General features: G+C 41.9%; 1 protein-coding gene across 4 annotated transcripts in view; it reads right to left on the bottom strand.

Moving 5' to 3' along the window:
- LOC121282161 (CD99 antigen-like protein 2) overlaps nt 1-11,011 on the bottom strand; it is a 162,523-nt gene extending 151,512 nt beyond the window's left edge. Inside the window, exon 1 of one of the 4 annotated variants that reach the window (XM_041195694.1) lies at nt 10,714-11,011. In XM_041195694.1, the coding sequence (XP_041051628.1) occupies nt 10,714-10,774 (61 nt within the window). In that variant the 5' untranslated portion in view covers nt 10,775-11,011. The remainder of the gene's footprint in view (nt 1-10,713) is intronic. The other 3 variants (XM_041195693.1, XM_041195692.1, XM_041195695.1) reach the window with 3 other exon arrangements.
- Nucleotides 11,012-13,510: the final 2,499 nt, after the last annotated feature.

Genomic DNA, 13,510 nt, shown 5'->3' on the forward strand with positions numbered 1-13,510 from the left:
TATATCCAGGTTGAATCACAAAAAGAAATATTAAATGTGTAACAGATAGGAACATAAATTGCTATATGAATAAAGACCAAGGTCTATCTAATTTGTCTTCTATCATCCTCATAGTCACACAATATGAAAATAATGGAACTGTCAACTAATTATGGCAGTCAGTCTACAACAGACTATTATGACACCAAAGGCTGAATTGCTCAAATCCCAAACAGAAGCTTGAAACAACTGTCATAACATGTTTCGAGATGCAGGCTTTGAATTTGGTAATAATAAGACCACCAAGTCTTAAGAGTTTTTTTATAAAACTAAATTAAATATTTATTAATACAAGAAAAATTGTAAGCACATACATATGTCTACAAAATTACTACTATAATAACTACAAAAGTCCCCTAATTAATCTGACTCTCAGTTAGAACCCCGTTAAGGCAACAGTAAAACTTAAAGATTTAAAGAGACACCTGGCAGAGAACACCCTGGACAGTCAAAATGAGTTTCTTTCAGTCCTGGGTCCTTGCAGACAGACTTGAGGTTTACAGGCCGGAGGCTTCCCACACTTGATGTATCTTAACATGCCTCTGCCTTATACACCCAAACTCCTTTCTGTTTATACCTAGCTTTTCCTTTCAATGTAAATTTTCCATTGTATCACTGGGCTTTAAATGCTATATCTTCTAACAATAATATCCTTTCATTCCACCAATTTCATAAGTAAGCTGAAAAAAATAAACACATTGCTTGGTGTCTTCTAGCAGGGTGTAAAATTATTATTATGACACTGCCGATGGTATAGGCTGAGTTGTTCAAATCCCAGAGAGAAACTTGAAACAACTATCATTAACCATTTTTGCAATTTGTACATTTCGAGATGCAGGCTTTGATTTCAATAGTAATAAGACTACTGAGTCTCAAGAGGTTTTTTTTTATACAAAACTAAATCAAGCATTTATTAATTTAACAACAAATCAAACATATACACACAACGACAATTTGTACTGTAATAACTTTTAAATAAATCCCCAAATTAACCATTCCAATTAAATCTCCACCAAGGCAACAGTAACTCATAGGGCAGAGTTTTCTGCCTGTCGGGCCTGACCCAATCTCCAGTGGGCGGGGAGGCGATCCCCGCCAGAGAAGTGAGCCCCGCCGCCATTTTACGTGGGCAGGCCAATTAAGGCCCGCTCAGCATGACGTCCGGCGGGAAATGCTATGCGCTTCCTGTGCGGGTGGGGGGATTCCCCAAAAGCGAGAGTGCGCGCTTTCATGCATGTGCACAAAAGAGCACACATCTCCCTGAGGATAAGTACTGACTCAGGGAGATCACTTCCACGTTGAAAAATATTAAAAATAGAAAAAAAAATTCCCTAACATGCACCCCTCATGTGACAATGTCACATGAGATGGGACTTGTTCATAATTTACAAAATAACTTTATTAAAATTTTTGAAACCCTGCATGAAACCTCATCCCACCACCGGGTCTCCTGGCCTGCCCACCAACCTTAAGATTGGACGGGCAGGTCCTTTAATTGTATAAATGATCCTGTCAATGGCCTCAATTGGCCATTGACAGGTCAGCGGGCCCGTGGCTGATTTCACTGCGGGACCGCCTTCCTAAAAATTTAAATGGGGCGGGATGTCACCCACGGCAAAATTCTGCCCATAGATTTTAAAAGACCCCAGGCAAAGCACATTTGACCTTACAAATTCAAAATGAGGTTCCTTGCAGACATTGTTAGAGACATACAGGCTGGTTAGATCTTAAACGCCTCTGCCTTACACACTCCTTTCTGGTTATACCAAGCTTTTCCTTTGAATGTAAATTTTCCATTGTATCACCAGGCATTAAACGTTACATCTTCTAACAATAATATCCTTCCATACCAATTTCATTAGTAAGCTGAAAAAATAAACACATTGCTTGGCATCTTCTAGATACATGCAAGATTTCACCCACTCTTTTGAATGGTTTATTCAACAAATGCAAATGCACACTTTAACTTTTAACTTCCTTACTATTTCCCCAATTAACATCTCAAAACTACTATACATCAAAGCAAAAATAAAAACAAAAAAAACTGCGGATGCTGGAAATCCAAAACAAAAACAGAATTACCTGGAAAAACTCAGCAGGTCTGGCAGCATCGGCGGAGAAGAAAAGAGTTGACGTTTCGAGTCCTCATGACCCTTCAACAGAACTAGATGAATCCATTGAAGGGGTGAAATATAAGCTGGTTTAAGGTGTGTGTGGGGGTGGGGGGAGTGGGGGGGGCGGGGGGGGTTGTTGGGGGGGGAGAGAAGTGGAGGGGGGTGGTGTGGTTGTAGGGACAAACAAGCAGTGATAGAAGCAGATCATCAAAAGGTGTTACAGACAACAGAACAAAAGAACACATAGGTGTTGAAGTTGGTGATATTATCTAAACGAATGTGCTAATTAAGAATGGATGGTAGGGCACTCAAGGTATACCTCTAGTGGGGGTGGGGGGAGCATAAAAGATTTAAAAATATTTTAAAATAATGGAAATAGGTGGGAAAAGAAAAATCTATATAATTTATTGGAAAAAACAAAAGGAAGGGGGAAGAAACAGAAAGGGGGTGGGGATGGAGGAGGGAGGTCAAGACCTAAAGTTGTTGAATTCAATATTCAGTCCGGAAGGCTGTAAAGTGCCTAATCGGAAGATGAGGTGCTGTTCCTCCAGTTTGCGTTGGGCTTCACTGGAACAATGCAGCAAGCCAAGGACAGACATGTGGGCAAGAGAGCAGGGTGGAATGTTAAAATGGCAAGCGACAGGGAGGTTTGGGTCATTCTTGCGGACAGACCGCAGGTGTTCTGCAAAGCGGTTGCCCAGTTTACGTTTGGTCTCTCCAATGTAGAGGAGACCATATTGGGAGCAACAAATGCAGTAGACTAAGTTGGGGGAAATGCAAGTGAAATGCTGCTTCACTTGAAAGGAGTGTTTGGACCCTTGGACGGTGAGGAGAGAGGAAGTGAAGGGGCAGGTGTTACATCTTTTGCGTGGGCATGGGGTGGTGCCATAGGTGGGGGTTGAGGAGTAGGGGGTGATGGAGGAGTGGACCAGGGTGTCCCGGAGGGAACGATCCCTACAGAATGCCGACGGGGGGGGGGGGGGGGGGGGGGGGTGAAGGGAAGATGTGTTTTGTGGTGGCATCATGCTGGAGTTGGCAGAAATGGCGGAGGATGAACCTTTGAATGCGGAGGCTGGTGGGGTGTTAAGTGAGGACAAGGGGGACCCTATCATGTTTCTGGGAGGGAGGAGAAGGCATAAGGGCAGATGCGCGGGAGATGGGCCAGACAAGGTTGAGGGCCCTGTCAAAGACCGTGAGTGGAAAACCTTGGTTAAGGAAGAAGGAGGACATGTCAGAGGAACTGTTTTTGAAGGTAGCATCATCGGAACAGATGCGACGGAGGCGAAGGAACTGAGAGAATGGGATGGAGTCCTTACAGGAAGCGGGGTGTGAGGAGCTGTAGTCGAGGTAGCTGTGGGAGTCGGTAGGTTTGTAATGGATATTGGTGGACAGTCTATCACCAGAGATTGAGACAGAGAGGTCAAGGAAGGGAAGGGAAGTGTCAGAGATGGACCACGTGAAAATGATGGAGGGGTGGAGATTGGAAGCAAAATTAATAAATTTTTCCAAGTCCCGACGAGAGCATGAAGCAGCACCGAAGTAATCATCGATGTACCGGAGAAAGAGTTGTGGAAGGGGGCCGGAGTAGGACTGCAACAAGGAATGTTCCACATACCCCATAAAGAGACAGGCATAGCTGGGGCCCATGCGGGTACCCATAGCCACATCTTTTATTTGGAGGAAGTGAGAGGAGTTGAAGGAGAAATTGTTCAGTGTGAGAACAAGTTCAGCCAGACGGAGGAGAGTAGTGGTGGATGGGGATTGTTCGGGCCTCTGTTCGAGGAAGAAGCTAAGGGCCCTCAGACCATCCTGTTGGGGGATGGAGGTGTAGAGGGATTGGACATCCATGGTGAAGAGGAAGCGGTTGGGGCCAGGGAACTTGAAATTGTTGATGTGACGTAAGGTGTCAGAGGAATCACGGATGTAGGTGGGAAGGGACTGGACAAGGGGAGAGAGAAGGGAGTCAAGATAAGGAGAAATGAGTTCTGTGGGGCAGGAGCAAACTGACACGATCGGTCTACCGATACAGTTCTGTTTGTGGATTTTGGGTAGGAGGTAGAAGCGGGCCATCCGAGGTTGGGCGACTATCAGGTTGGAAGCTGTGGGAGGAAGATCCCCAGAGATGAGGTCAGTGACAGTCCTGGAAACAATAACTTGACATTAAAGCACCCAGTTTATCTGACTTTAATCCAATTGAGACACACACAGGCACACACATAGATAGAGACCCCACTAGAACTTTATTTTAAAAAATAATTTCCAATAACATTATAAACATTAATCTCTTCATGACAAGACTGACATACATTGCTGTCTAGCCTAACATAGAACATCCACAGACCAAACAAAAATGTAATACAATCCTATCTCTTTCTCCAAATGATACAGTAAACAGGAGTACACAATGCACATCCATTGCTTCCCAATTTTTTGTTTTAATCAATTCCACAACAGAAAGGGGCTAGTGGACATAAATAAATGGGTGCCCTATGCTCACACAATACTTACAATCTTTTTCTGTTACTTGATGTTCTCAGGTCATGCTGCTTGTTTTTTTTAAGGTTAATATTGCCAATCGTATTGTCAAACAAATCCAACCATCACCAACATTGCTTATGATTCACTTTCCAAGGGCTAACACAGCAATGAGCCTTTTCTTGCTCTATATACAAGTTATCATAGATACCAAGGTGAGGCAGAAAGGAGGTGGGGACAGAATGCTGTCTCACTGTAAAAATTCAACATCAGCCCCATAACTCTTCAGTCAGTTGTCTGCTTGATTTTAGCTTTATCTATTTTCGTCACAATATTTTACTTTGTTGTCCACTGCACAAAATTGGCTAAGAAACAGAAAGAGGGGAGTGTTGAATGATTGTCTCTCAGATTGGAGGAAAATATATGATGTTGCTCCTCAGGGATCAGTATTTGGACCACTGCTCTTTTTGATTTATATTAATAACCTGTACTTGGGTATACAGGGCATAATTTTAAAGTTTGCAGATGAAAGAAAACTTGGAAATGTGGTCAAGTGAGGAGGAAAATAATAGACTTCAGGGAGACATAGACTGGTGAAATGGGAAGACACACAACAGATCAAATTTAATGCAGAGAAATGTGAAGTAATCATTCTTCCTACCAAAATGTAAGAGGCAATTTTAAAGATTTATAGGGGTGTGTATACATAAATCTTTCAAGTTCAGGAGGCTGTTAAAAAAATGTCTGGGATCTTTGCCTTTATTTTACTTTATCTTTGGCTGGCTAAGCAACATCATGATTTTAAAATTCTCATCCTTGTATTCAAATGCCTACATGAGCTTGCCTCTCCTTATCTCTGTAATCTCCTCTAGAGTGGCACAGGTAAGATGGACCAAGTGGCCTCCTTCTGTACTTTATCATTCTATGGTTTTATGCATAGCCCATTCTAGACTGCAGTAATTGTATGGGTAATTTAACAATAGAGCAAATCCAAGTTAGTTTCAACAAATTAACCAGCACATCTTATGTGCAACTCATTCATTGCAATGCATTTAGCTAAATACAATACAACACCGAACAAACTTCCTGTATAGCAGAGCCTTTAAACCACTTTAGCTGAACAATGCAACGCCTAGAGTAAATTAAAAAAACAATTTCACTGGACAAGTAATCAAAGTACTAGAAAGTGCTGGTACTGGATATTCTGTTCATTCAAAGCCATGCCTATTGCATCACCCCAAATGATGCACCAGTTGAATATAGCTGACACTGCCACAAATAGCTTTTGAAGCAGAATTGAGAGCACATGATGCTCATTGAAGCCGGTAGTTAAGAGTTAGGTTTTTCCCTAGCAAGTGGGTTTTTGCTTCTGGACAAGGAAGGGATTTAGAAGGAAAGGATGGAAACTGGTATTTTTACTGAACTACGGTTTAACAATAAAACAGTTGTGATTCACAGAAGGTCTTCTGATGCCTGGTTCAACATGAAGAAAAAAATTAAAAATGTGAAGAGCAATTGAAGAGAAATTGAAGTAGGTAACGTCAGCATGGTGCCACTCCTGGCTCAGGATTGATCAGCCAAAATTCTTTCCAGTTTGAGAGGCTGCGTTAGAACGTACGTTCGAAATCTCTGGCAAACTCAGAAAAATGCAATGCACATGTGAATCTTTTGAGATTTAAATTGATTGGAACTAATTTGTGTTGACTCTCTCGACTGTGGAAAATAAACTGCTTTAACATTATTCTCCATAATCCACAGAGTCAACATAAATTAATTACAATCAATTTAAACCCCATAAGATCCACTCATGTTTCCGTGTTTTTCTGCCTCCATTAGATTTCAATTGCTAATTCAGCCTTGTAAACTCTGAAGAAATCATAGCCCATCAATCCTGAGCCAGGAGTGACACCACATTGGAGTTACCTATATCAATCTCATTCCCTGTTCTTCCTGTACCCTTGAAATCTTTTCAGCATGTTTATCAAATTTTCTCAATTATTATAAACACATACTGGTATATGGAGTCAGAGTCATAACAGCACAGGAGGCCATTTGGCCCATCGAGCCCATACTGGTGCTCTCTGTAGAGAAATTTAGTCAATCCCATTTCCCTGCCCTATCGCTGTAGCTCTGATTTCCCTTGTGCTCATCCAATTTCCTTTTGAAATCACTCATTGTCTCGGCTTTCACCATCCGTGTGGGCAGCAGGTTCCGTGTCATTACCACAGGCTGCATTAAAAAAAACTTTTCCGAACATCCCCCTATATCACTTGTCCAAAACATTAAAACTGTATCCACCCCCTTCCCCCCAGTCTTTATGCTATCAGCCAATGGGAACAGTATTTCTTTATCTACCTTATCTAAACCTGTCATAATCTTAAACAATGCTATCAAATTTCCTTTGCTCCGAGGAGAACACCCTCAGCTTCTCCAACCTAATCCATATATACACATGTGTAACAGGTATTATAGTTTTCATGATTTCCTGAAGTATTTCCACTTTTGTGCATATAGAAAACACTATAAAGGGAAGGTGACCAAAATAAGAATGCTGAAGTTGTACCACTCTACACGGGTAAATGCAATTCTATTACAGATTACAGATAATATAATTTCAACACTTTTGTGATGTTATGAGTTGGTTGTGATTTTAGAATGCTGTTCTCATATTTAGCTCTAGAATTCAAAGTATTCTTTGGACCAGTATTTAAATTACAATAACTTTTCACAACATTTTAATACTTGCTTAATGAATGAAGTACTGTGACCAATAGTTACAAAGAACATAGAAGACACCACTTTTGTCCATCTCAGTGATGAACACACCCCTTGTTTAAAAGCTCCATTGGATGGCATAACTAAATACTAATTGCTGTCATGTCCAGGTGAATGTGCAAATTCCATAAATAGAGTGAGGACCACTTAATCCTTGGAACAATTTTAATATTAGATTGTATTGCTGCTGGGATTTGAACATGAAAATTAAATGTGGCTTCAGCATAATCCTCAGATCATGTCATTTATTTTTGAACTTTACACTAGCATTGAGAGACATTTATCTATTATGAAGAGTCAGAATCAGGATTGTTTAATATACAATTGACAGCAGACAAAAGCTTCTTCAATATTGTCCAATGATTGTCTTTAGAAATATCTTTTTGAAGGTTATGTCCTGAAATAAAAAGAGAATTTAACTCCGAAAGCTAAACCTCCCTTAGCTTTACCTTCCTTTCTTGTGTTTAAACAATATTTTTTTAAAAGGGGTACATGTGTGCTTACTGCCACTGTCTGCATAGCCTGGATATTTCTGCTTGAGATTAAGGGCCAGATAATGTACCATTGTTCAGCTGATACAAAGGGGTGTGAAACGGAACTGCAAAATGGTGGCACATTGGCCAAAACATGTTGTGCATAATAACTCATGGGATAGCCATCATCGTGGTGGGAAGCCCTCAAAAGCACAGTCTGTGTCTGTTAAATGTAAATTATTCTTTTGTGTAAAAAGGGTTCTTACCAATAATTTGAAATTAATCTGGCAAGCTTTAGTCATACCTTGAATGTACAGCCTGGGGATCCCTTTAAGGGAATTTGTGCTAGTGAAAGAGAATATTAGGCTTATTGCTTTATGAATTTAGGATTCCCTGCCACATGGAATAATCTTCATAATACCACTGTTCAGTTGTGTATCCTTTGTTTGCCAATAGCACTTTTAATTCAACATGAACAAATTTCAAACATCTTATTCATTCATCTTATGTCCTAAACACATGCATCAACTTGGAAGACAGCATTGTGTAAAATAATAAATTACTCAACAGTATAACCATACCCTGTGTCTGATTTAGTGAAATCTCCATGACCAGTGATTCCTCCATTTAAATCCACCACTTGTTTTACTTGTCTAAAATCTTTTCAGAATACTTGCCATCCTTACTCTATACCTGAGGTACTTCATTCTATTTATAGTGCCTCTGCCTATAGAATAAACATCATGGTCAATATGTTAAAAACAAAAAACTGCAGATGCTGGAAATCCAAAACAAAAACAGAATTACCTGGAAAAACTCAGCAGGTCTGGCAGCCAGAACTGCTGAGTTTTTTCATGGTCAATATGTTCCTTATTTTCACTGTCAAAACAGTCTATTTGGCAAGTAAAAATACAAAAAGAATGATGCATAAAGGTTTGATTTTATGGGGCACCTCACTGCCCATTTCAAAAAGTTCAAATATTCATCTGAAGATCTGCATATCTGACCTGTGTGTATAGCTCTACCATATTGGTAAATATGCTACTATATTAAAGACTTACATTTCTACAGCACCTTTCATGACCACAGGATGTCCCAAAGCGCTTTGCAGCCAGTTAAGTACTTCTGAAGTGTAGTCATTGTTGTAATGTAAAAAGCACGACAACCACTTTATGTACAGCAAGCTCTCACAAACAGCCATGTGATAATAACCACACAATCTGTTTTAGTGATGTCGATTGAGGAAGAAATGTTAGCCAGGGGATTGGGGGTAACTCTCCTGCCCATCTTTGAAATGTTGCCATGGGAACTTTTAAGTTCACCTGAAGGGCCAGATGACGCCTGTTTGGCACCTCACCCAAAAAACAGTACTTCTGACAATGTAGCACTCCCTCAGTACTGCACTGGAGTGTCAACCTTGGATTTTGTGCCCAGATACTGAATTTAATTATTCCAATGAGTTATTAAGTGTCCTTTAGGGGACATGCATTCAGGCTGGTCTGTATTACAAACGGAGTCTTTTAATGTATTCTAGAAAAAAAATCAATGCACCATGAATATTCCAGATCCCCCTCATTGCAAGGCAAACACAAAGTGATCATTACAAGTCTGTGCGCAAACGACCGGCTGACTCGTGTTTTACATTTGAATAGAAGCAAGGTGCAGGGGTAGGGGGAAAAGGCAGGGCAATGGCACTGGGCCATAATGCTCAGTGGGAGAGCCGGTGCAAGACACAATGGGCCGAATGGTCTCCTCCTGCGCCGTTAAGACTCTGTGATACAAGAAACTGCATTTGAAGGTCGCTGTAAACCTGCAGTCTGCAGTGGCTGATCGAACGAGATTCGATTTTTTTTTCTCTCTATGATGACAAACGGCAGGGCCCAACACACCCTCTGCAGCTTTATTCGCCGCGTTATGATCTACCAAAAGATCTTGCGCCTATTTATATATATAAATATATATATATAAATATATATATATAAAGAATGTGCACAGCAATTTTGTTCGTGGATCGAGTCCAGTGGGTTCCTATAGGAAACCCTCAGTCCACGACCGGAGGATCCGGTTAAAATGTTCAGTGAGCATTAAACAGGGACTATACCGAATCATCAGGATTCTCTCTGTCTCTGCTTCCCCACCGCCCCCCGCCCCCCCCCCCCCACTGCTGCAGATGTGATCTTTGGGTGTGAGAAGCGGCCTCATTTTCTGCACATAAACCTCCACCCCCCTCCCTCCCCATCCCCCCCGCAACTGGAAAGCGAAAAGACGCCGGACGCAGCGGCCGAACGATGAATGGAAGAAGCGCTTCGATTCCTAAAGCTGTCATTCCGCCCCCACCCCCATAAATCTGCATTAAACCAATGGCGGGAGGGAAGAACCGAGGTTTTTAAGGATTTTTTTTTCCGCGGGGGGGGGGGGGGGTAACCATTTACCCTGGGGTGTGGGGGCTATCGGTGAGCTGCGCAATGCAGAGGGAGGTGGGTAGGGAAAGGGGGGTAACTGAAACCAATCCTATTGTCAATCCCTAACCATACACCATCCAGTCCCCCCCCCCAAAAAATAAACAAATAAAAATAAATAACCACCACACTTCGGGATTTTACTCAAACATCGAAAGCTCTTTTCTTTATTATTATTATGTTAGGTGACTACTAATGGGAAAATTACCAAAATTTCCAACTCGCTGTGAAGGTTGAAGAGAGAAACATCCTCGTTACTGCGTCAATCAGCAACCAACCCGTTATAATGTAACACTCGAAGCGGGATCCACCCAAACTCGGGGAGCAAGAGAGAGAGAAATAGAGAGAGAGAGAGAGAGAGAAAAAAAATCCTCTTACCTCGTCCTGTCAACAGGGTAAAAGTGGCGCAAAGGAAGACAACTCTCAGGGCGTTCGCCATGGTCGGGGCGGTTGAGGTTTTTTTTAAAGGAAAGAATGTATTTGTTTTTTTTTCTGGTGCAGGTTTATGGAAAGTGGTGCTGAGATTGGGTTAGGAGAGAAAGAGGGGGTGGGGGTTGGGGTGACGGTGGAGCAAAATGTTTTGAGGTTGAAGATCAAGTTGCTGTCGCTGGAGCTAGATGGGAAAAAAAAAGGGGGCGGTTTGTTGAGCTGGAAGTGTCAGATTGAAGAAGCAGCCGGGCACACACCAGCCTCCAGCACGTCCCCGGCCCATCTGACACTGAGTGACGCTCAGCGTCTGCACGCTGGAGAGAGAAGCGATCACAGACAGACAGACAGACACACACATACACACACACACATAGACAGACAGACAGGCTAGCTGGCTCAAGCACCTCCACACTGATCATCACACCCTACCCGGACCACTTCTTCCAGACTCGGACATTGAACAACTATTTTTTTTAAAAAAATATAACCGTGTTGCATTTTGAAAGTTTCTCCTACAAGCCTTTTTAAAATATATATATATATCCGACTCTGCAAACGTATAGTGCGGTGAATTAAAAGCAAAACAATGCGGATGCTGGAAATCTGAAATAAAAAGAGAAAATGCTGGGAAAAACTCAGCAGGTCTGACTAACTCTGTTTTTCTCTCACAGATGCAATGTTTCGAGTCTGCATGAAAGGGTCATAGGGACTCGAAACGTTAACTCTTATTTTTGTCTCTCCGCAGATGCCGTCAGACCTGCTGAGTTTTTCCAGCATTTTCAGTTATTTTATATGAGTGCGGTGAATTACCCTTCCTGTACAATTCCACAGTAGCTGGATTTAAAAATTACACTCTTGCGAAACAAAAAATCCTTGCCTTACAATGCCGCGATAAATACTGCAAACATAGCTGGATTAGTTTTGTCATTCCCCTCAGTTTGGGGGCTTCACTGAAGACATAAAAGGCGCTATAGAAATGCACGTCTTTCTTTCTAAACAGGATTTTCAATACTTAAGCTCAAAAATGATTAGCATAACAACCGGCCAAAGGGCAAATCGACAAGCGAGCATTTGGCGCAGATTTTTGAACCTGCTCGCTTGTAGCTGGAAAGAAGGGGGCAATTTTACTCTTCCAGTATGTAGATGCTGGCTGCGTTATTTCACACTCCAGGACTTAACTAGTTATGACCAGTGGTAGTGGGTTGTCGTTGATATCTGCTTAAAAGTCAGTTGCTAGTTATGACCATCCAAACACCATTGGATTAGCTGTGGGGAGTCAGGTTCCGCTCTTTCCTTTGCCTCCTGGTCTGACCTGGGGTACCTAGACTAGGCGAGAGAGAGAGAGATGGGAGGTGAGGCAAAAGTAACCCATTTGTGATGTTTGAACCTGTGCTGGTATTCAACCAAGTGCTGATCCCAGGCGAAAGCCAGATTTTCCCTCAGTGCTGCAATTAGACCCGGTTGGTAACATTTTCTGAATCAAATAGCACAGCTGGTTCTGGGAGACAGTTTCTTTACGTCGACAAATAATTCTCACTGTGTCGATCCAGTAGTGGCTCTCAATAAATCCTCTCTGATCTGATGCGTTGCTCCAATATTCTAGCTAATATTTTAATTCCTTACAGACGAGAGGTATGACCCTCAAGGTAAAACACTGTAATTCTCCAAGGATGAGGGTGTCAACAAATCCCCAAAAGCTCATTATAAAAACTGTCAGATTTTCTCTCTTTCCCCCGGAGGTTTCATTGCAATTAACACTCCCAACATCTTATTTCCAGTTGGTCCTGACTATTGCAAATAAAAGTGCCTCGGCTTATCTCTCAACCAAAGCGCGCACAGCGGGAGTGGGAGAGCTTTCACACCGGGAACACACGCTGTTTTGTATATTATTGGAGTGACCTCCTAAAGATTCCATTCCTCTTTCTTATCGCTTGTACTTTCCCACTTTGGGTCCAATTCACCAGCACTATTTCTATTCCAAACTTTCTATAACTACCAAGCTGTCTGACTTTGTTTTCATTTACTCACTCCCTCCCCAGTTCAAAGCACAGAGACGAGCAGAGTTGCTTCTGCTAAATAGATGAGCTGTCCCTGTGGGCCTGTTAAGGTTCTGAGGATCTCTGTACATCTTAAAATGTTTCTCTCTCCACAGATGCTGCCTGACCTGCTGAGTATTTCCATTAGAATTGTTTTCTCTTTCTCAGTGTTTGTAGTAGTGATCTACCTAAAGTCAGTCCCTCTGCTCATTTTTCCATGCCTCCCGGTATTACGCTTCCCTCTTCAATCGCTTGTGAGAGCCTTTTATTTTCAATTTCAACCAGCCAAATGACTAAGGAAGAGGATACATGAGATGGTTTCCTCTTGCCTTCCTCATGTCTATTTAAAGGAAACATATGTCCTCTTCTTGAAGGAAGGCCTATAACAGCCTTGAGGTTCTAGCTCTTCAGCCTTCACCCCCGAAACTTTATAAAGATATTAAGCCATATATTTAGCAGAAAGTAGCTTCTCACACATATCTTCTCTTTCAACTCAATCAGATTCCATTCCCTTTCCAATTTGCATCTCAAACCCTGCTCCCAACTGTATTTAACTCTCCTAAACATTCCCTCACTTTACCTCTGGTCTGACTACTGTTGTGTTGCCGCTCCCTGCCAGTCTCTTTTGTCATGGTAAAGTTTGGGATTAGCCTTGCATCGAGAATGCCAATAAAGAGAATAAATCACTTTAAGTGGCCATGAGAATTTCA

This window comes from Carcharodon carcharias, chromosome 9 (assembly GCF_017639515.1).
Source record: "Carcharodon carcharias isolate sCarCar2 chromosome 9, sCarCar2.pri, whole genome shotgun sequence".
In the NCBI taxonomy this organism is placed as follows: Eukaryota; Metazoa; Chordata; class Chondrichthyes; order Lamniformes; family Lamnidae; genus Carcharodon; species Carcharodon carcharias.